The 22067-nt window shown below is 48.2% G+C and overlaps 2 protein-coding genes and 1 long non-coding RNA gene across 5 annotated transcripts in view; 1 reads left to right on the top strand and 2 right to left on the bottom strand.

Annotated features, from left to right (window-relative positions):
- The window catches only part of LOC116990128 (zinc-binding protein A33-like), a 1164093-nt gene that overhangs the window by 1102310 nt on the left and 39716 nt on the right, over positions 1-22067 (top strand). The window lies entirely within an intron of this gene.
- On the bottom strand, positions 11855-12647 carry LOC116990147. The gene is made up of 3 exons (XR_004416441.1): positions 12591-12647; positions 12404-12499; positions 11855-11911 (listed from the first exon to the last, which is right to left on the bottom strand). It is a non-coding gene; the product is annotated as an uncharacterized LOC116990147 (long non-coding RNA).
- On the bottom strand, positions 18196-20341 carry LOC116990136 (zinc-binding protein A33-like). The gene is made up of 5 exons (XM_033047689.1): positions 20291-20341; positions 20104-20199; positions 19386-19619; positions 18674-18696; positions 18196-18573 (listed from the first exon to the last, which is right to left on the bottom strand). Exons 1-5 carry the CDS (start codon positions 20321-20323, stop codon positions 18411-18413), a joined length of 549 nt encoding a protein of 182 aa, XP_032903580.1. The 5' UTR covers positions 20324-20341; the 3' UTR covers positions 18196-18410.

The following is a 22067-nucleotide window of genomic DNA, read 5'->3' as shown; positions in this document are numbered from 1 at the left end:
AAATTCACGGAGAAACTTTATCCTTTCTTCGGGCCTTGGGAACAAAACCAGTGGCTGAGAATCTGCTCCAGTTCCGCTCCGGATGTGTAAAAGGGTTGGTGGACAACAGGTCGGCGCCAGTTTAGGGTCGGTGGACAACAGATCGGCGCTGAGCGACTCCCAATTAATCCCAATATACCACGTCGTAAAACCCCAGTGAACGCGGAAATAAAACCAGGGGGAATGTAAATGTTAGGAAGAGTGAAATAAACAGCAACTGAAATCAGAGCTGTCTGTCTGTCTGCCTGTCGATCCGTTCATTTTAACGCGTTAACCGCGTCCGTCAACGGAACAGAAATTACTTTAGTGAAAATATAAAGATTGAAACAATCTCCCTTCCCGCGGGTTCAGCAGCAGCCACGAGCGGCGGGTCCTGAGCTCCGGGATCCACCGGTCCTAAACCCCTCCCGAGTCACAACGAGGTTGGTGAGGACTTTCAACAGCAGCGTAAAGGCGAGTTTGGGGGTAGGTGGAGATAGAAGGGCGGAATAACATCGGAAATTCCCTGGAGTGAGAGAAGGCAAAGTGAACAATGGAAATGGTACATACAAGAAATCTGTTGACATAGTTGACAATTGGATTAGTAAGCATGCAGATGATACTAAGATAGGTGGTGTTGTGGATAATGAAGTAGATTTTCAAAGTCTACAGAGAGATTTAGGCCAGTTGGAAGAGTGAGCTGAAAGATGGCAGATGGAGTTTCATGCTGATAAGTGTGAGGTACTACATCTTGGCAGGACAAATCAGAATAGGACGTACATGGTAAATGGTAGTGAATTGAGGAATGCAGTTGAACAGAGGGATCTAGGAATAACTGCACAGTTCCCTGAAGGTAGAATATCATGTAGATAGGGTGGTAAAGAAAGCTTTTGGTGTGCTGGCCTTTATAAATCAGAGCATTGAGTATAGAAGTTGGGATGTAATGTTAAAATTGTACAAGGCATTGGTGAGGCCAATTCTGGAGTATGGTGTACAATTTTGGTCGCCTAATTATAGGAAGGATGTCAACAAAATAGAGAGAGTACAGAGGAGATTTACTAGAATGTTGCCTGGGTTTCAGCAACTAAGTTACAGAGAAAGGTTGAACAAGTTAGGTCTTTATTCTTTGGAGCGCAGAAGGTTAAGGGGGGCTTGATAGAGGTCTTTAAAATGATGAGAGGGATAGACAGAGTTGACGTGGATAAGCTTTTCCCACTGAGAGTAGGGAAGATTCAAACAAGAGGACATGACTTGAGAATTAAGGGACAGAAGTTTAGGGGTAACATGAGGGGGAACTTCTTTACTCAGAGAGTGGTAGCTGTGTGGAATGAGCTTCCAGTGAAGGTGGTGGAGGCAGGTTCGTTTTTATCATTTAAAAATAAATTGGATAGGTATATGGACGGGAAAGGAATGGAGGGTTATGGTCTGAGTGCAGGTAGATGGGACTAGGGGAGAATAAGTGTTCGGCACGGACTAGAAGGGCCGAGATGGCCTGTTTCCGTGCTGTAATTGTTATATGGTTATAGTTGAGTTTACAAAAACCACCAAAGTGCTGGAGGAACTCAGCGGGCCAGGCAGCATCTGTGGAGGGGAATGGACAGACCACGTCAAGTCGAGTCAAGTTTATTCGTCACATATGCATACGAGATGTGCAGTGAAATGAAAAGTGGCAATGCTCACGGACTTTGTGCAAAAAGACAAACAAACAACAGAATGGAACAGAATCACATATTCACATATTACATATCTGTGGGAGAAAAAAACAGCCATTTTAAAAAGACACCACACAACAATAAATAGGTACAGTAAAGTTAGTCCCTGGTGAGATAGGAGTTTACAGTCCGAATGGCCTCTGGGAAGAAACTCCTTCTCATCCTCTCCGTTTTCACAGCATGGCAACGGAGGCGTTTGCCTGACCGTAGCAGCTGGAACAGTCCGTTGCAGGGGTGGAAGGGGTCTCCCATGATCTTGTTGGCTCTGGATCTGCACCTCCTGATGTATAGTTCCTGCAGGGGGGCGAGTGAAGTTCCCATAGTGCGTTCGGCCGAACACATTACTCTCTGCAGAGCCTTCTTGTCCTGGGCAGAGCAGTTTCCAAACCAAATTGTGATGTTTCCGGACAAGATGCTTCCCACAGCCGCTGCGTAGAAGCACTGGAGGATCCTTAGATACACTCTGAATTTCCTCAATGCCTGAGGTGGTAAAGGCGCTGCCTTGCCTTACTCACGAGTGCTGCAGCGTGTGATGTCCATGTCAGATCCACTGAGATGTGGACTCCCAGGTATTTAAAGCAGCTCACTCTATCCACAGTATCCCCATTTATCTCCAATGGTGTGTACATCCTCGGATGTTGTGCCTCCTATGCATCGGAAACACAACCCTTCTTTCGGCTGAAGAAGGAATTCCAAGGGCTACAGGTTCGCCAAATCAGAGTGAATTAAATGGTGTTGATGTCGTTCGGAAGAGGACGGTAAATGTCTGTCTCGGGAGGTGTGAATGGGAGCGAGGAATTAAATCAGAAATTACTTGAAGGGAGAAGAATAACGCTGAATGTTGGGAGTGGGAAATACAATGGGCCTATCAGTGTTGTTGCTGGCCATGTACAACTAGAACAGGCTGTGGAAAAGGCTCTTCGGCCCACAGAGAACGCGGAACAGTACAATGCCCAGCTAATCTCTGTTTCCTCCAGTTATCCAGTTTCCTCCCACATCCCAAAGGCGGGCGATTTTGTAGGTTTGTCAGAAACCACTGGTGTGCATAGAGTGGAAGTGAAAGTGGGATAACATAGAACTAGTGTGAACGGGTGATCGATGGCCAGCTTGGACTCGATGGGCCTGTTTCCATGCTGTATCGAAAATGCAGCATCTTGTTATTGTAACAATGTGTGTGCATGATTAGAGGGGAAAGAGGTTTTACGAGGATGTTGCCAGGACTCGAGGTCCCGAGCTATCGGGAGAGGTTGAGCAGGGTAGGAATCTGTTCCTTGGAGGAGCGCAGGAGGATCTTTTTGAGATGGAAAAAATCTTGAGAGGAACAGATCGGGAAGACGCACAGAGTCTCTTGCCAAGAGTAGGGCAATCAAGAATCAGAGGACATATGTTTTAGATGAGGATGGAAATATTCAACAGGAACCTGAGGGGTAACTTGTTCACACAAAGGGTGGTGGGTGTATGGAACGAGCTGCTGGGGGAGGTAGTTGAGGCAGGGACTATCACAACGTTTAAGGCGCATTTAGACAGGTAATTGGATAGGACAGGTTAAGAGGTATGGGCCAAACACAGGTGGTGCAGGTCGGTTCAAACCCCCAATGGTTGTGGGTAAGGACGGAGATGTTCCTGGACATGGTTCTGTGGGATTTCAAGCTCAGGTGCAGAGGGTAGAACTGCAGCCTCACCGCGCCAGAGTCCTGGACACGAACCTGAGCACAAATGCCGAGCTTGAAATCCCACAGAACCATGTTCAGGGACAGCTCCTTACCCACAACCATTCGGTTTTTGAACCGACGTGCATCACCTGTGTTTGGCCCATATCTCTAAACCTGTCCTATCCAAGTACCTGTCTAAATGCGTCTTAAACGTTGCTATAGTCCCAGCCTCAACTACCTCCTCCAGCAGCTCGTTCCATACACCCACCACCTTCTATGTGAAAAAGTTACCCCTCAGGTTCCTATTGAATATTTCCATCCGCATCTTAAACATATGTCCTCTGATTCTTGATTGCCCTACTCTTGATTGCCCTACTCTGTGCGTCTTCCCGATCTGTTCCTCTCAAGATTTTTTCCATCTCAAAAAGATCCTCCTGCGCCCCAAGTAATAGAGTCCTAGCCTGCTCAACCTCCACCGATAGCTCGGGCCCTCGAGTCCTGGCAACATCCTCGTAAAACCTCTTTCCCCACTAATCATGCACACGCATTATTACAATAACAGGATGTTGGATTTTCGATGCAGCGTGGAAACAGGCCCATCGAGTCCATCGATCACCAAATCACTCCTTTTCTATAGCGATGCTGTCTGACACACCGAGTTCCTGCAGCTTTTTGTGTCTATCATCAATTAATACTTGTTCCCTGTTATCCCATTTTCCCATCCACTCCTTACACACTTGGGGCCAATTAACCAACATGTCCTTTGGATGTGGGAGGAAACCAGGACACCCGGAGGAAACCCATGCGACCAAGAGTCAAGTCAAGAGAGTTTATTGTCATGTGTCCCTGATAGGACAATGAAATTCTTGCTTGCTGCAGCACAACTGAATATTTTAGGCTTAAATACAGGTCAGATCAGTGTGACCATATACCATCTATATTACTAAAAGTCTGATCTTGACCGCTTTTGGCCACTGTGCTGCGATTTCCGAGAGAACGCTGCCACCTACGTCCGTCATTTTTGGCCTCCTCGCTCAGAGCCCCCCCCCCCCCCGCCTTCTGGGAACGGAGGATTTTTCCCATCGATGAAAAATCAGAGAGATATTAATGTTTTTTAAAAATTTGCCATTCTCTCTGCTGCCCCCGCTGGCGGCAGGGGGGAGGGACTATAAAACCCGGAAGTGTAGTCCCTTACTCAGTCTCTGCTAGACCCAGGAAGCGAGAGGGTCATGGCTCTCTGAGCTGCGAATAACACTGAACGCACGTACACTCCACGGTGAGTCACCTCGATGCAGCTGTAAAGTGGCTGCTGCCCAATTGTTTGCCTCGCCTTTTTAAAAAGTTTGTGTTCACAAAATAAATTTTGGTTGTCGAGTGGCTGCTGCCCAATTGTTTGCCTCACCATATTGGAATTGGTGGAGAGGTGGAATATCGCGTTGGTGACCAGCCCTCCCGTGTGATGCTGGGACCCAACGGGTCCCACTTAGTCTAGTATAATATATATTTACACACACACAAATACACAGATAAAGTGCAATAGGCTGTTCTAGTTCGTATGTTTAAGAAGGAACTGCAGATGCTGGAAAATCGAAAGTAGACAAAAATGTTGGAGAAACTCAGCGGGTGAGGCAGCATCTATGGAGCGAAGGAAATAGGAAATGTTTCAGCTCGAAACATCAGCCTGATGTGAGGGTGGGGTGGGGGGTGGGCGGGCGGGAAGAAGAAAGGAAAAGGTGGAGCCAGTGGGCTGAGGGAGAGCTGAGAAGGGGGGGGGGGGGGAGAAAGCAAGGGCTACCAGAAATTAGATAAGTCAATGTTCATACCGCTGGGGTGTAAACTACCCAAGCGAAATATGAGGTGCTGCTCCTCCAATTTACGGTGGTCCTCACTCTGGCCATGGAGGAGGCCCAGGACAGAAAGATCGGATTCGGAATGGGAGGGGGAGTTGAAGTGCTGAGCCCCCGGGAGATCAGGTTGGTTATTGCGAACCGAGCGGAGGTGTTGGGCGAAGCGATCGCCAACATGGAAACTTCGAACGGGCAGAACTCGAGGACAAGATCGAACACGGGTCCCTGGCCCCAGTGAGGCAGCAGCTCTATCCACTGCTCCACAGTACCTCAGAAATATTAAACCTTCTCTTTCCAGATACTGTAGACTGATCGACCTGCTGAATGCCGCCAGCGTTTTCTGTTTTATACCTTGGTAGTTTGTGGACAGACTCACATTCCATTCACCCATCGAACTGGAAATAAAACGCAGATGCTGAAAATCCAAAATAAAGCCATAAGATCCAATAAATACTCAGAAGGTTGGTTAGCGATTGTAGAGAGAGAAACAGAGTTGTGCCCCTGCCCCACTTAGGAAACCTGAACGGAAACCTCTGGAGACTTTGCGCCCTACCCTAGGTTTCCGTGCGGTTCCCGGAGGTTTTTGTCAGTCTCCCTACCTGCAACCACCTGCAACCTCCAGGAATCGCACGGGAACCTTGGGTGGGGCGCAAAGTCTGCAGAGGTTTCCGTTCAGGTTTCCTAAGTGGGGCAGGGGCATTAATGACTCAGGTTGCACACTTGCAGGCAGAAGAAAGGAAAAAGGAGGAGGAGGAGGAGGAGCCCGAGGGCTGGGGGAGAGATAGGAAGGGGAGGAGACAGCAAGGGCTAACAAAATTGTGAGAATTCAATGTTCATGCCCCCAGGGTGCAGACTCCCCAAGCGGAATATGAGGTGCTGTTCCTCCAATTTCCGGTGTTGCTCGCTCTGGCCATGGAGGAGACCCAGGACAGAGAGGTCGGGTACGGAATGGGAGGTGGAGTTGAAGTGCTGAGCCACCGGGAGGTCAGGTTGGTTATTGCGGACTGAGCGGAGGTGTTCGACGAAACGATCGCCCAACCTCCGCTTGGTCTCACCGATGTAGATCAGCTGACATCTAGAGCAGCAGATGCAATAGATGAGGTTGGAGGAGATACAGGTGAACCTCTGTCGCACCTGGAATAACTGCTTGGGTCCTTGAATGGAGTCGAGGGGGGGGGGGGGGGAGGTGAAGGGACATGTGTTGCGTTTCTTGCGGTTGCAAGGGAAAGTGCCCGGGGAAGGGGTGGTACGGGAGGGAAGGGAAGAATTGACAAGGGAGTTACAGAAGGAGCGGTCTTTGCGGAAGGCAGACAGCGGGGGAAGATGGGAAGGTGTGGCGAGTCGTGGGGTCACGTTGGAGGTGGCGAAACTGACGGAGGACTATTTGTTGTATGTGCCGGCTAGTGGGGTGAAAGGTAAGGATTAGGGGGACACTGCCCTTGTTGCGAGTGGGGGGGATGGGGAGAGAGAGCAGTGATGGTTTGCCATAGAGATACAGCACGTAAACAGGCCATTCAGCTTTATTCTTCTCCCTTCAAGTAATTTCCGATTTAATTCCTCCCTCCCATTCACACCTCCCGAGTCAGACCCTTACCACCCTCTGCTGAACGACATCAACACCAATTCATTCACTCTGATAGAGCGAACCTGTAGCCCTTGGAATTCCTTCTTCAGACCAAAGAAGGGTCCTGATCCCGAAGTGTGGTCTGTCCATTTCCCCTCCACAGATAGAAACATAGAAAATAGGTTTCGAGCCTGCACCACCATTCAATATGATCATGGCTGATCATCCAACTCAGTATCCCATCCCTGCCTTCTCTCCATACCCCCTGATCCCTTTAGCCACAAGGGCCACATCTAACTCCCTCTTAAATATAGCCAATGAACTGGCCTCAACTACCTTCTGTGGCAGAGAATTCCACAGATTCACCACTCTCTGTGTAAAAAATGATTTTCTCATCTCGGTCCTAAAAGTCTTCCCTCTTATTCTTAAACTGTGACCCCCTAGTTCTGGACTTAAACTGTGACCCCTAGTTCTGGACTTGAAATGTGACCCCTAGTTCTGGAATGCTGACTGGCCCGCTGAGTTACTCCAGCACATTTTTTAAAAACTCAACCATGTCAACAGAATTCTTGTATCTACCATTTCCAATATTCACTTTGCCTTCTCTCACTTCAGGGAATTTCGGATTTCATTCCGTCCTCCTATCTCCACCTGCCCCAAACTCGCCTTTACGTCGCTGTTGAAGTTTAGGACCCGGGGGAGCCCGGAGCTCAGGACCCGACGCCCGCGGCTGCTGCTGAACCCGCAGAGCCCGCGGGAAGGGCGATTGGTTCAATCTTCAATTTTCACAAAGTAATTTCTGTCCCGTTGCCGGACACGATTAACGCGTTAAAATGAACGGATCGACAGACAGCTCTGATTTCAGTTGCTGTTTATTTCACTCTTCCCACATTTACATTCCCCCTGGTTTTATTTCCGCGCTCACTGGGGTTTCACGACGCGGAATTTGGGGATTAAATGGGAGCCGTTCAGCGCCGACCTGTTGTCCACCGGGGTTCTGCCCCCACAGCCCCTGAACCCCGCTCCTGACGCCGGTCCCGGGACCCGACCCATTTACACACCCGGAGCGGAACCGGAGCAGATTCTCAGCCACTGGTTTTGTTCCCAAAGCCAGAAGAAAGGATAAAGTTTCTCCGTGAATTTATTCCCAGTGAAGGTGTGGAGATGGGACTCGGTGGCCGCGTCGTAAAATGAAACTGTCCCGGACGCGTAACTGAGACAAACTCCCACCCTCCCGGGGATGGGACTGACGGGGAGACGGGATGGAGGGGAGGTGAATGCATCAAACCCGCCACCCCACCCCTGCCCGATGCTCCAGACTCCAGTCTCCGGGGTCAGTGTGACCGGTCTCTTCCTCTCCACAGACTCTGCGGCGACTCCCAGACTCCAGACCCGACTCCCCGCCACCTCCACCTCCCAGTGATGTCTCCCCGATGTGAATCCCTCCGATCCCAGCACACACGGACTGACTGTAAACCTCCTCTCGGTGTCAGGGAGACTCCTCCGGGTCTCGGTCCATCTCACCCTCTTCCGATCCTCAGACACCTCGAGCCCCGGGTGCGCTGTTTCCACATCCAGGGTGACGGAGACTGGGGGGAGAAGCAGAGAATCAGAGAGTCCCCGGGGGTCGGGGGGAGACTCGGGCAGCGCGGCCCCGGGACCCGGGGAGAAGCCGCTCGGCCTCAGGCACAGGTGGGCGGACAACATCGAATGGACAAAAGACATCTCCCCTGGAGTTTTTATCCAGGACGGAGAGGGTGACTTCGTGAGGTATCGGGTGGAGCGGGAGATCATCCAACTCAGTATCCTGTACCTGACTTCTCTCCATACCTCCTGATCCCTTTAGCCTCAAGGGCCACATCTAACTCCCTCTTAAATATAGCCAATGAACTGGCCTCAACTACCTTCTGTGGCAGAGAAATCCAGAGATTCACCACTCTCTGTGTAAAAAATGTTTTTCTCATCTCAGTCCTAAAAGACTTCCCCCTTATCCTTAAACTGTGACCCCTCGTTCTGGACTTCCCCAACATGGGGAACAATCTTCCTGCATCTAGCCTGTCCAACCCCTTAAAACTGTTGTACGTTTCTATAACATTCCCCCTCAATCTTCTAAATTCTAGCGAGTACAAGCCGAGTCTATCCAGTCTTTCTTCATATGAATGTCCTGACATGCCAGGACTTTCTCATTCCTGCAACAGACTACTCAATCTGGGACATTTTTCACGAGAGCCTGGCAGGGTGACACTATATCTGTGTATAAGATCTATACGAGGTGCACAGGTATGGTGATGATCCAAAATACTTTACCCAACGTAGGAGAGTCTAAACGTAGGACCGAGATGAGGAAAACATTTTTCACACATAGAGTGGTGAATCTCTGGAATTCTCTGCCACAGAAGGTAGTTAAGGACAGTTCATTGGCTATATTTAAGAGGGAGTTAAATGTGGCCCTTGTGGCTAAAGTGAGCAGGGGTATGGAGAGAAGGCAGGTACAGGATACTGAGTTGGATGATCAGCCATGATCATATTGAATGGCGGTGCAGGCTCGAAGGGCCGAATGGCCTACTCCTGCACCTATTTTCTATGTTTCTAAACACAGGTGAGAGTGGAAGCAATAAAAAGGACCCGAGGAGCAGGTTTTTCAGTCAGTGGGTAGTGTAAATATGGAACGAACTAACAGAGGAAGTGGTCGAGGCTGGTACAATGACACAATTTTACTGACAGTTGGGCAGATACGTGGATAAGAAAGAATTGGAAAATATAGGCCAGACTCGGGCAAGTGGGACTAGCTTGGTTGGGCAACTAGGTTGCCATGGTCTAGTCGAGTCAAAGGGCCTGTTGTTGAGCTACACAGATCTCTCACTCTGTGTTGCTTCCCAGCAGATGGGTGTGGTGGTAGATCAAATATTTAATTTCCCTTCAGTCCAAAATACCATTAATGTTTGCACCTTAAATATGTCAGAAGCAAGAACAATGGAAAAGGAATGAACTTTACCTTGTTTGATGTCATCAGATGTTTCTTTGAATGCCGTGTTGTACAAAACAGGGCAATGAAACTTTTCAATCGGCAAGGCTTCATCTACCACCGACAGTGGTTTGGCTTCATCACGAAACCTGCATATATTTAACAGCTGGTTAGAAACCGAGCATTAGAAATGTTTTGCGCTGTTCCACAAAAACGTTCAATGTTTCCCTCAAGACAATGTCCTACCTTCGCTTGCGCCCGGCATCCTCCTGAAAGAAATAAAACACAAATGTCAGTTGGACCGGCCTCATCCCGACAGCGGGAATTTCACCAATTTTCTACAACCCTCTGATAATTCCCATTTCCCAACTCTTATCGCCACTGTCATGCAGACAGAAAGCGGATATTGTCGCAGAGATGTAGAACGATGGGGGGAAGCACAAGGAATGTTCATGAGAATGACGCCATAACTGAGAGGATGGAAAAATGACAAGACGGAGCAGGTCGTAGGATTTTACCTGGAGAAGATGTCAGGAAGGATCAGATAGAACTTATAATTATCTCTGAATTTCAATGGGCGGGGGGGGGGGGGGGGGGGGGGGGATAATATCTCCACTTTGGAGAGAGCAAAAATCCAAGCTGAAGTTAGAATTCGCTATCCATATCTCGCTAGAAGTTAGAAGATTGAGGGGGGATCTTATAGAAAATCACAACATTCTTAAGGGGTTGGACAGGCTAGATGTGAGAAGGTTGTTCCCGATGTTGGGGAAGTCCAGAACAAGGGGTCACAGCTTAAGGATAAGGGGGAAATCTTTTAGGACCGAGATGAGAAAAAACAATTTTCACACAGAGAGTGGTGAATCTGTGGAATTCTCTGCCACAGAAGGTAGTCGAGGCCAGTTCGTTGGCTATATTTAAGAGGGAGTTAGATGTGGCCCTTGTGGCTAAAGGGATCAGGGGGTATGGAGAGAAGGCAGGTACAGGATACTGAGTTGGATGATCAGCCATGATCATATCGAATGGCGGTGCAGGCTCGAAGGGCCGAATGGCCTCTACTCCTGCACCTATTTTCTATGTTCCTATGTTTCTAAGTGTAATGTCGTCTCCAATAAATACAGAAAGGATTGCAGTCACGAGAACACGGACCTCACTTGCATTGGAGGGACTGAAGTCAACAGCAGAGATAAATTTAAGCGCAAGCGGGATAAACACATTAGGGCTCCTGGAATTCGTGGTATTGTTGCCGGGTGTGGAGAGTAGGTGGGAGGGATGATGAATGGAGCAGAAAACTTGACTGGATAGTATGGGCCGAATGGCCTGTCGATGATGTAGAATGGGATGTCATTCTATGGTGAAACAAGGTGGACAAAACAAACAGCAAATTCCCTCAAGATGACCACCCACTGCTGATGGGAACCGGATAAGATGATCAATCTGATGTGTGCGCCACGTTCTAGATTTCAATGTTAATCCCCACAATGTGGTCATGGCTGATCTAGCCCAGGACTGAACTCCTCCTCTTTGCCCCAATCCCTTTGATTACAATTCCCCGAATTTTCAAAAAACGTATGGTTTAAATACGTCTAACAGGTTAAACCACTCGGAATCTCTGGGTTGGAGAATCCCAGAGATTTATTGCCCTCTGCCCATTCGTGGTCCTTGGGATCAGATATAGGATCACCTGTCATTGTTCTAAACGCTACAGAATACAATCACCTCTCTACATTCCGGCCAAGTAGACCTGAGATCCCATAGATTCAGCGGGAAACCAATTAGTTTGGGAACAACAACAGCTGGAACAGAGGGAACATTTACTCAGTTCCGAATTACTGGTAAATGCAGCATTTATTTCTGAAATGTCACCCACCATTTTGTGACTGTGCACTTTCACTTCACCAAACTGTAGTGTAACCCCTCACCTTCAGAAACACCACGCTGTCTTTTTGCTCCATCTGCTGCTCCAACTTTAAGAGTTCCTCCTGAATGGAATTTAAATTCCCTTGAATCTCTCCCAGATTTTTCTCCATTGTATTTAGAATCTTCTTCTCTTCCTCCCGGACATCTGCCATTGTGCGCTGCTCTTTCTCAGTGAGAATCTGGTGCAGTTCAGCATAATGGGATGTGATCTTGGACTGAAGGTCGTGTGACTGTTCCTGTGAAATAAAAGGTGAAGAATAACATATAATGTCACTGATTGTGTTTCCTCACGACTTTGACGGTGGAATGTCGCCTGTGCATTATTTATTTGCTTTGGCAATTCAATAGTTTCTCTAAATGCTTCTGAAATGACGTGAGGGTCACCTTATGACCCATCAATCCTCTACCCCAATACAATTCTCTGCTGCCTATTCCTTTTCACGTCCCCTTTAATTCCCATTCATCCGCCCACCCCCCACTTTCCCAGGGATTATAACAGCCACCGATTGGCCATTGAACCAGCGTGTATTGGGGACGTGGAAGGAATCAGACGCGGTCACAGGAAGAAGGCGTGAACCACACGAGCAGCACCCGAGGTCAGGATCGAACCCGCTCACCAGAACTAGGAGACAGCAGCACTACTTGTGTCACTGCTCTGCCCTATTATTACACGCGTCACAGGGATCAAATCTACACAAGATCAGGAAATCGAAACTGGAAAGTCTCACCAGAACTCCAGAAATCTTCTGTTTCTGTTGCTGCTCCATTTGCTGGACCTCCGATTGCGTTAATGTGAGCGATACGAAGGAAGTTTTAATCTGATCCTAGGATTGCGTTTGAAAATCAGAGAATGAAAGTGTTAGACAATAAAGATGGAATTAAACAATGAAGCGATCAAAATCGGTTTGCTTTTACCTTGTAGAATTCAGCAGCTTCTGCTACCAGCATGAAGCTGTGAGACTTGTGTTCCCGCCCAGCTGCACAAATCACACAGATCAGCTTCTTGTCAGTTTTACAAAACAGCTTCAGTTCTTCCTGATGTTCCTCGCACTGAAGTTTACTTTCCTTCTCTGTCCGATTCAGGCTCAGTGTTCGAGCTTTCTCAGACAGTCTCGCCAAGGCCCGACTATCCCTGAGGGTGCGGTCTGTAAACTCCTCTCTACATTCCGGGCAGGTGTTTCTCCCCTCCTTGTCCCAACTCTGTGTGATACAGGAGCGGCAGAAGTTGTGCCCACACTCCAGTATAACCGGATCGGTGAAGAAATCCAGGCAGACCTGACAAACTGCCTCCGCTGTTAAACTCGCAACCTGGTCTTTCGAAGCCATTTTCAAACAAAGTGCACTCTGGCACTTCCTGGTTCAAAAATGCGTACAATGCGCACGCTGCCGTCTCGGGGAATGAATGTTAATTGGCTACAAGTGTTCAGTGTGAAGGTTTCATTGCAACATAGAAACATAGAAAATAGGTGCGGGCGGTGGCCATTTGACCCTTCCAGCCAGTACCGCCATTCATTGTGATCATGGCTGATCATCCACAATCAGTAACCCAAGCCTGCCTTCTCCCCATATCCCTTGATTCTGCTCGCCCCAAGAGCTCTATCTAATGCCCCTGTCCCACTTAGGAAACCTGAACGGAAACCTTTGGAGACTTTGCGCCCCACCCAAGGTTTCCGTGCGGTTCCCGGAGGTTGCAGGTGGTTGCCGGAGTTTGCAGGTAGTGGAAGCAGGTAGGGAGACTGACAAAAACCTCCGGGAACCTCTGGGAACCGCACGGAAACCTTGGGTGGGACGCAAAGTCTCCAGAGGTTTCCGTTCAGGTTTCCTAAGTGGGACAGGGGCTTTTAACTCTCTTTTGAATTCATCCAGTCTCCTGGTAGCTTCCAACTAATCTCCCACGGGGGAGGTGTCAGTCATACATTAAATAGAATTGAATGTAGACGAAAGCGGAGAGAAGGGTTTGGGGTTGTCCAGGGCAGAACAGGTTGCTGGAAAGAGAGCAGGGGATATTTACGAGGATGTTGCCAGGACTCGAGGTCACGAGCGAAAGGGAGAAGTTGTGCAGGGTAGGACTTTATTCCTTTGAGCGCAGGGGGCTGCGGGGTAATCTGATAGAGGTATATATGATCATGAGGGACTTAGATAGTGTGAATCGGCTGTCCTTTTACCAGGAACCACATAATATGTGTTTAAATTGAGAAGGGAAAGATTTATTAGAAATACGAGGGGGAACTTTTCGCATCGAAGGTGGTGGATATACATACATACAAAGATACCCAGACAATAGATGCTGGAGGAGGCCATTCGGCCCTTCGAGCCAGCACCGCCATTCAATGTAATCATGGTTGATCATCCACAATCAGTACCCCGTTCCTGTCTTCTCCTCATACCCCTTGATTCCGCTAACCCTAACTATCTAATTCTCTTTCGAACGCATCCAGTGAAATGGCCTCCACTCCAATTTGCATCATTCAACGTTATTTTTCTTCCTTGAATTCTTTTTTCCATTGAATTCCCTGCTCCCATTTACACTTCCTCAGTAAGACCTGTGCAGTCTTCGCCCGATCAACATCAACTCCAATCCATTCACTCTGATACAGTGGACTTACAACTCTTGGAATTTTGAGACATGCCGAACTTAGACTTCTGAGGTGTTAAAATGTAGCGGATGCATTTTGAAGCCTCGACATTTTAAGCCGTGCATTTGTTGTGTGTTTTGCCGCAGGGGTGGTAACAGGTCACAAAAGTCACTTATTAAATCAGATTCCCGCTGTTTCTGCAATTGTCAAAGTTAATTCTCAAAGTTACAGCTGGTCTTTGGTCGCACGACGTGGCTTTGCTGCCATCTAGTGGATTAATCCTGCTCCCGATGAATAGAACATGGTTTAATGCAGAGAAACATAGAAAATAGGTGCAGGAGTAGGCCATTCGGCCCTTCGAGCCTGCTCCGCCATTCAATATGATCATGGCTGATCATCCAACTCAGTATCCTGTACCTGCCTTCTCTCCATACCCCCTTATCCCTTTAGCCACAAGGGCCACATCTAACTCCCTCTTAAATATAGCCAACGAACTGGCCTCAACTACCTTCTGTGGCAGAGAATTCCACACATTCACCACTCTCTGTGTGAAAAATGTTTTTCTCATCTCGGTCCTAAAAGACTTCCCTCTTATCCTTAAACTGTGTGACCCCTTGTTCTGGACTTCCCCAACATCGGGAATAATCTTCCTGCATCTAGCCTGTCCAACCCCTTAAGAATTTTGTACGTTTCTATAAGATCCCCCCTCAATCTTCTAAATTCTAGCGAGACAGAGAAGATTAGATGGGCATTGTACTGTCCCACTTTCTCTGTGGGCCGAAGAGCCTGTTCTAGAGCTTGTTCTATTTCTACACGGCCAGCAACAACACAGAGAGGCCCATTGTATCTCCCACTCCCGACATTGAGCGTTATTCTTCTCCATTCAAGTAATTTCTGATTTCACTCCTCCCTCCCATTCACACCTCCAGAGTCAGACTTTTACCGCCCTCTTCCGAACGACATGAACGCCAATCCATTCAATCTGATAGAGCGAACCTGTAGCCCTTGGAATTCCTTCTTCAGACCAAAGAAGCGTCCTGATCCCGAAGCGTGGTCTGTCCATTTCCCTCCACAGATGCTGCCTGGCCCGCTGAGTTACTCCAGCACATTGTGGGGGGGGTTTTACTCAACTATGTGATCAGATTTCTTGTATCTACCATTTCGAATATTCACTTTGCCTTCTCTCATTTCTGGCAATTCCCGATTTAATTCCTATCTGCACCTTCCCCCAAACTCGCCTTTACGCCGCTGTTGAAGTCCTCATCAACACCGCTTGTACCGCGTTGTGACTCGGGGAGTTTAGGACCCGGGGGAGCCCGGAGCTCAGGACCCGCCGCCCGCGGTTGCTGCTGAACCCGCGGGTAGGGAGTTTGTTGCTATCTTTATATTTTCACAAAAGTGTTTCTGTTCCATTGCCGGACGCGGTTAACGCGTTAAAATGAACGGATCGACAGACAGACAGCTCTGATTTCAGTTGCTGTTTATTTCACTCTTCCCACATTTACATTCCACCCGGTTTCACTTCCGCAGTGAAGAAAGCAAATGGTATGTTAGCATTCATAGCAAAAGGATTTGAGTATAAGAGCAGGGAGGTTCTACTGCAGTTGTACAGGGTCTTGGTGAGACCACACCTGGAGTATTGCGTACAGTTTTGGTCTCCTAATCTGAGGAAATACATTCTTGCCATAGAGGGAGTACAGAGAAGGTTCACCAGACTGATTCCTGGGATGGCAGGACTTTCATATGAGGAAAGACTGGATAGACTCGGCTTGTACACGTTGGAATTCAGAAGATTGAGGGGGATCTTATAGAAACTTACAACATTCGACAGGCTAGATGCAGGAAGATTATTCCCGATGTTGGGGAAGTCCAGAACTAGGGGTCACAGTTTAAGGGTAAGAGGGGAGACTTTTAGGACCGAGATGAGGAAATCATTTTTTACACAGAGAGTGGTGAATCTGTGGAATTCTCTGCCACAGAAGGTAGTTGAGGCCAGTTCATTGGCTATATTTAAGAGGGAGTTAGATGTGGCCCTTGTGGCTAAAGGGATCAGGGGGTATGGAGAGAAGGCAGGGATGGGATACTGAGTTGGATGATCAGCCATGATCATATCAAATGGCGGTGCAGGCTCGAAGGGCCGAATGGCCTACTCCTGCATCTATTTTCTATGTTTCTATGCTCACTGGGGTTTCACGACGCGGAATTTGGGGGTTAAATGGGACCCGTTCATCGCCGACCTGTTGTCCACCGGTTTCTGCCCCACAGCCCCTGAACCCTGCTCCTGACGCCGGTCCCGGGACCCGACTTTTGTACACCTGGAGCGGAACCGCAGCAGATTCTCAGCCAGTTTCGATCCCAAGTCTCGAAGAAAGGATAAAGTTTCTCCGTGAATTTATTCCCAGTGAAGGTGTGGAGATGGGACTTGGTGTCCGCGTCGTAAAATGAAACTGTCCCGGACTCGTAACTGAGAGAAACTCCCACCCTCCCGGGGATGGGACGGGCGTGGAGAGGGAATGGAGGGGAGGTGAAGGCTTCAAACTCGTCATCCAACTGCCTGATCCTCCAGACTCCAGTCTCCGGGGTCAATGTGACCACTGTCTTCCTCTCCACAGACTCTGCGGCGACTCCCAGACTCCAGAACCGACTCCCCGCCACCTCCACCTCCCAGTAATGTCTCCCCGATGTGAATCCCTCCGATCCCAGCACACACTGCCAGTGTGTAAACCTCTTCCCGGTGTCAGGGAGACACCTCCGGGCCCCGATATTTCTCACCCTCTTCCGATCCTCAGACACCTCGAGCTGCGGACCCGCTGTTTCCACATCCAGGGTGACGGAGACTGGGGGGAGAAGCAGAGAATCAGAGAGTCCCCGGGGGTCGGGGGGAGACTCGGGCAGCGCGGCCCCGGGACCGGGGGAGAAGCCGCTCGGCCTCAGGCACAGGCGGGCGGACAACTGACACCTTGTGGAGGTTTGTAGAGGGGATTTCTGTGAGATATCGGGAGGAGGCTGGAGAGTGCGGAGGAGGGGGGGGGGGGGGGGGGGGGGGCGACGACGAATGAAGCCGGCTATTCAGATATGGAGGCAGATCGGAGCAAGGGGGATATTGAGGTGAGTAGCAATTTGAGGTTGTTAAAGAGGAGGTGGAGGTGTGGAGAGGAACCACCATGATCATAGTGAATGGGAGGAGACACGAGGGGCCAGATGACCTGCCCCTGTTTCTTTGAGTGGACGGTGAGAGAGAGGGAGGGGTGGCTTGGACCATGGAAGGAAGCAGAGGTTGAATGATCAGGTTTTAGACAGAATGGGTGGAGACTTGTGGTTGTAGGGTCGCTGAAAGAGGGGATTCACGGGTGGATCTGATGGGTGTGTTCAACCAAGAACACACTGATCTCATTGTGAACCAATATATGAACTTCACTGAGGGACTTGACAATGTTGTGCATGTAAGGCTGGTCCAGAAAGTGAAGGCAGGTGGGATCCAGGGCGAGCTGGTGAAATGGATCCACAATTGGCTTGGTGGTTGGAGGTAGAAGGTAGCGATAGAAATGTGAGTTTTCTGCTTGGAGGTCTGTGACTGGTGGAGTGCAGCAGAGATCGGTGCTGCAACATTTGCTGTTTATGTTATATGTTCATGGCTTCGATGTGAATGTCCAAATTATGACTGGTAAATCTGTGGAGTTCGTGACACTTGTGGATAGTGAGGGAGGTTGTCAAAATCTGCAGCAGGATGTGGGGTAGATTATCAAAAACCTTATTCTCATATCGAGATATCAAATCAAGAGGGGGCAGCATTATGGTGAGGGGAAGGATTTTTAAGTGGAATTGAGTGATTCGTTTTCATCACACTGAGTGGTTGATAGATACTTATGTTTAAGAGGTACTTAAATGTGTGAGGTGTAGAAGTTTACCGATGTAATGTGGGCAAACAGATTAGTGCAGCTGGGAAATATGTAGACATGGATGTGAAGGGCCGAAGGGCCTGACTCTGTAATATACAATCATGGCTCTCGGCTCCAAGAGCACAGAATGACTGAGTCACCACCACCCACCGGTGCACGGAATTCCTAAGGTTTTTCCAGTCTCTGCGTGCAATAATGTCTCGTTATCTAGGTGTTAGAGGCGAATACAATGTCTATTGGCAATGCTTGCATCTGTGTTATTAAAAGGCGTTATAAACAAGAAGAGAGGAAACTGGACAGGTTTTACCTCGCTTAATGGCAGATGTTTCTCCCCACATCGCGTTCATCAAAAAGTGATGATCGAATTTTTCAATCTGCAAGGCACCGTCTGTCACTGAGAGTGCTTTATCTTCATCACTAACCCTGCAAACATTTAGCAGCTGGTTATCAACTGAGCCTCAACATTTTTTTTTGAGCAGTTCTAACACAAACACGCAGTGTTTCGGTCAAGAGCATGTCCTACCTCCTCTTCCCACCAGCTTCCTCCTGCAAGAAATAAAACACAAATCTTGAGTAGACTGAGACGGGACATCTACATCACGACAGCAGGAGTTTCACACAAATTACAACAAACCCCAGAAATGTTCCATTGTCCAACATTTATAGTCATTGTCACAGAGACAGAAATTGGATATTGCCCTAGAGATTTTACAAGTGTATTAATAGCAAAATATTAACTAGGGGGAGAATAGGTCAATTTAAGAGCAAAGGGAAACTTTAGGATAGAATAGTCCTGGCGACCGTAAGGCATGTGAAGGTTGATGAATCACAGTGGTTGATTTAATGCATCAACGAGCACGATCATTAAGCTGCCTTCAACTGATCTGTTTAAAGTTGTAAAATTATTTCACACTAAAGTGGAACATGCAACAAACTTTCCACGTGATCTTTTCTTTCCTGGGCATTTTCCATCTTTTAGGGGAAATAAAAACATCCACTAACTCAATGACAAGTTCACAATAACTCATCCCAAGGAGACTGCAGGCAGTGCAGAGATCCCACAGATTATGCAGGAGGCCATTTAGTTTGGGAACAACAGCAGCACAGCTCAGGAACAGACGGAACATCTGCCCAGTTCTGAATTACTGGCAAATGCAGCATTTATTGCAGAAATGTCACCCACCATTCTATGACTGTGCACTTTCACTTCGCCAAACTGTAGTGTAGCCCCTCACCTTCAGAAACACCAGACTGTCTTTTTGATCCATCTGTTGTTGCAACTTTAAGAGTTCCTCTCCAATGGAATTTAAATGCCCTTGAATCTCTTCAAGATTTTTCTCCATTGTATTTAGCATTTTCTTCTCTTCCTCCCGGATATCTGCCAGTGTGCGCTGCTCTTTCTCAGTGAGAATCTGGTGCAGTTCAGCATATCGGGATGTGATCTTGGACTGAAGGTTGTGTGACTGTTCCTGTGAAACGAAAGGTGAAGAACAACATATAATGTCACTGATTGTGTTTCCCAACTGCTTTAAACGTGACATTTGGCCTGTACATTTTTAATTTTCTTAGAAAATCTATAGTTTGTCGAAATGCTTCTGAAATGTCGTGAAGGTAATGTTATAACCCATCAATCCTCTACCCCTAATACAATTCCCTGCAGCCTGTTCCTTTTCACGTGCCCATTAATTCCCATCCACCACCCACTTTCCCAGGGATTATAACAGTCACCGATTGACCATTGAACCAGCGTGTATTGGGGACGTGGAAGGAATCCGACGCGGTCACAGGGAGAAGGCGTGAACCACACGGGCAGCACCCGAGGTCAGGATCGAACCCGCTCACAAGAACTAGGAGACAGCAGCACTACTTGTGTCACTGCGCTGCTCTATTATTACACGCGTCACAGGGATCAAATCTATACAAGATCAGGAAATCTAAACTGGAAAGTCTCACCAGAACTCCAGAAATCTTCTGTTTCTGTTGCTGCTCCATTCGCTGAATCCCTGATTCCTTTTTTGTGAGAGACTGGATGGAAGATTTCACCTGATCCTGGGATTGTGATTGAAAATCAGGGAATAAAAATGTTAGATTATAAAGATGGAATTAAACAATGATGTGATCAAAATCGGTTTGCTTTTACCTTGTAGGTTTCGACAGCTTCTTTAACCGGCATGAAGCGGTGATCTCTGTGTTCCCGCCCAGCTGCACAAACCGCACAGATTAGCTTCTTTTCAGTTTCACAAAACAGCTTCAGTTCTTCCTGATGTTCCTCGCACTGAAGTTTACTTTCCTTCTCTGTCCGATTCAGGCTCAGTGTTCGAGCTTTCTCAGACAGTCTCGCCAAGGCCCGATTCATCCTGAGGGTGCGGTCTGTAAACTGCTCTCTGCATTCCGGGCAGGAGTTTCTCCCCTCCCTGTCCCAACTCTGTGTGATGCAGGAGCGGCAGAAGTTGTGCCCGCAGTCCAGTATAACCGGGTCGGTGAAGAAATCCAGGCAGATGGGACAAACTGCCTCCTCGGTCCAACTCTCGACCTGGTCTTTCGAAGCCATTTTATGCGGCACTTCCTGGTTCAAAACCCATTCCATTTCGCGCAATTGCTGAACCCCTGCAGAACCGCGAGTGTTGACAGCGCACGCTGCCGTCTCGGGGAATGAATGTTATTCGGCTGCAAGTGCTCAGTGTCAAGGTGCCCTGGCCGCTTCCAACACACACGAGGGACAGGTCAGTTAGACATTAAACAGTCTTCAATATTGACGAAAGCAGAGAGAAGGGCTTGGGGCAGTCTGATAGTCGGAAAGAGTGCAGGAAACATAGAAACATAGAAAATAGGTGCAGGAATAGGCCATTCGGCCCTTCGAGCCTGCACCGCCATTCAATATGATCATGGCTGATCATCCAACTCAGTATCCTGTACCTGCCTTCTCTCCATACCCCCTGATCCCTTTAGCCACAAGGGCCACATCTAACTCCCTCTTAAATACAGCCAATGAACTGGTCTCAACTACCTTCTGTGGCAGAGAATTCCAGAGATTCACCACTCTCTGTGTGAAAAATGTTTTCCTCATCTCGGTCCTAAAAGATTTCCCCCTTATCCTTAAACTGTGACCCCTTGTTCTGGACTTCCCCAACATCGGGAACAATCTTCCTGCATCTAGCCTATCCAACCCCTTAAGAATTTTGTAAGTTTCCATAAGATCCCTCCTCAATCTTCTAAATTCTAGCGAGTACAAAACAGTCTATCCAGTCTTTCTTCATATGAAAATCCTGACATCACAGGAATCAGTCTGGTGAACCTTCTCTATACTCCCTCTATGGCAAGAATGTCTTTCCTCAGATTAGGAGACCAAAACTGTACGCAATACTCCAGATGTGGTCTCACCAAGACCCTGTACAACTGCAGTAGAACCTCCCTGCTCCTATACTCAAATACCTTTGCTATGAAAGATTTACGAGGATGGTGCCCGGACTTGAGGGCCGGGGCGAAAGGGAGAAAGTAGGACTTTATTAATTGGCGCGCTGAGCTGTAGGGCATAAGTTCAAGAGGGGGACAGATTGGGTGAATGCACAGTCTTTTACCCAGAGTAGTGAAATCGAGCACTAGAGGACCTAGGTTTAAACTGGGAATACGATTATCTGAGGAATTAATTTTCACACAGGTCGTGGCTATATGGAACATGCTGCCGGAGGAGGTAACTAAAGCAGGTACTACGACAACGTTTAATGTAAATTTGGACAGGTATCACACCTTCGCGTGATACCAGCAATGGACCTACCAGGGCATCACCCTGTCTGAGGGGAGGTCATTTGTGGCCGGCATGCTTGGTCCCTGCCTTTGGAGGAATGGAATTGGAGTCCCTTCTTTGTACTGAGAGTAAGGGGAAGGCGAAATGAGATATATAGATGTCGATATAGAGT

Source organism: Amblyraja radiata, chromosome 30, assembly GCF_010909765.2.
Source record: "Amblyraja radiata isolate CabotCenter1 chromosome 30, sAmbRad1.1.pri, whole genome shotgun sequence".
Taxonomy (NCBI): domain Eukaryota; kingdom Metazoa; phylum Chordata; class Chondrichthyes; order Rajiformes; family Rajidae; genus Amblyraja; species Amblyraja radiata.
Note: the sequence above shows the minus strand (reverse complement) of the source record. Positions and strands in the feature narration are given on the sequence as shown.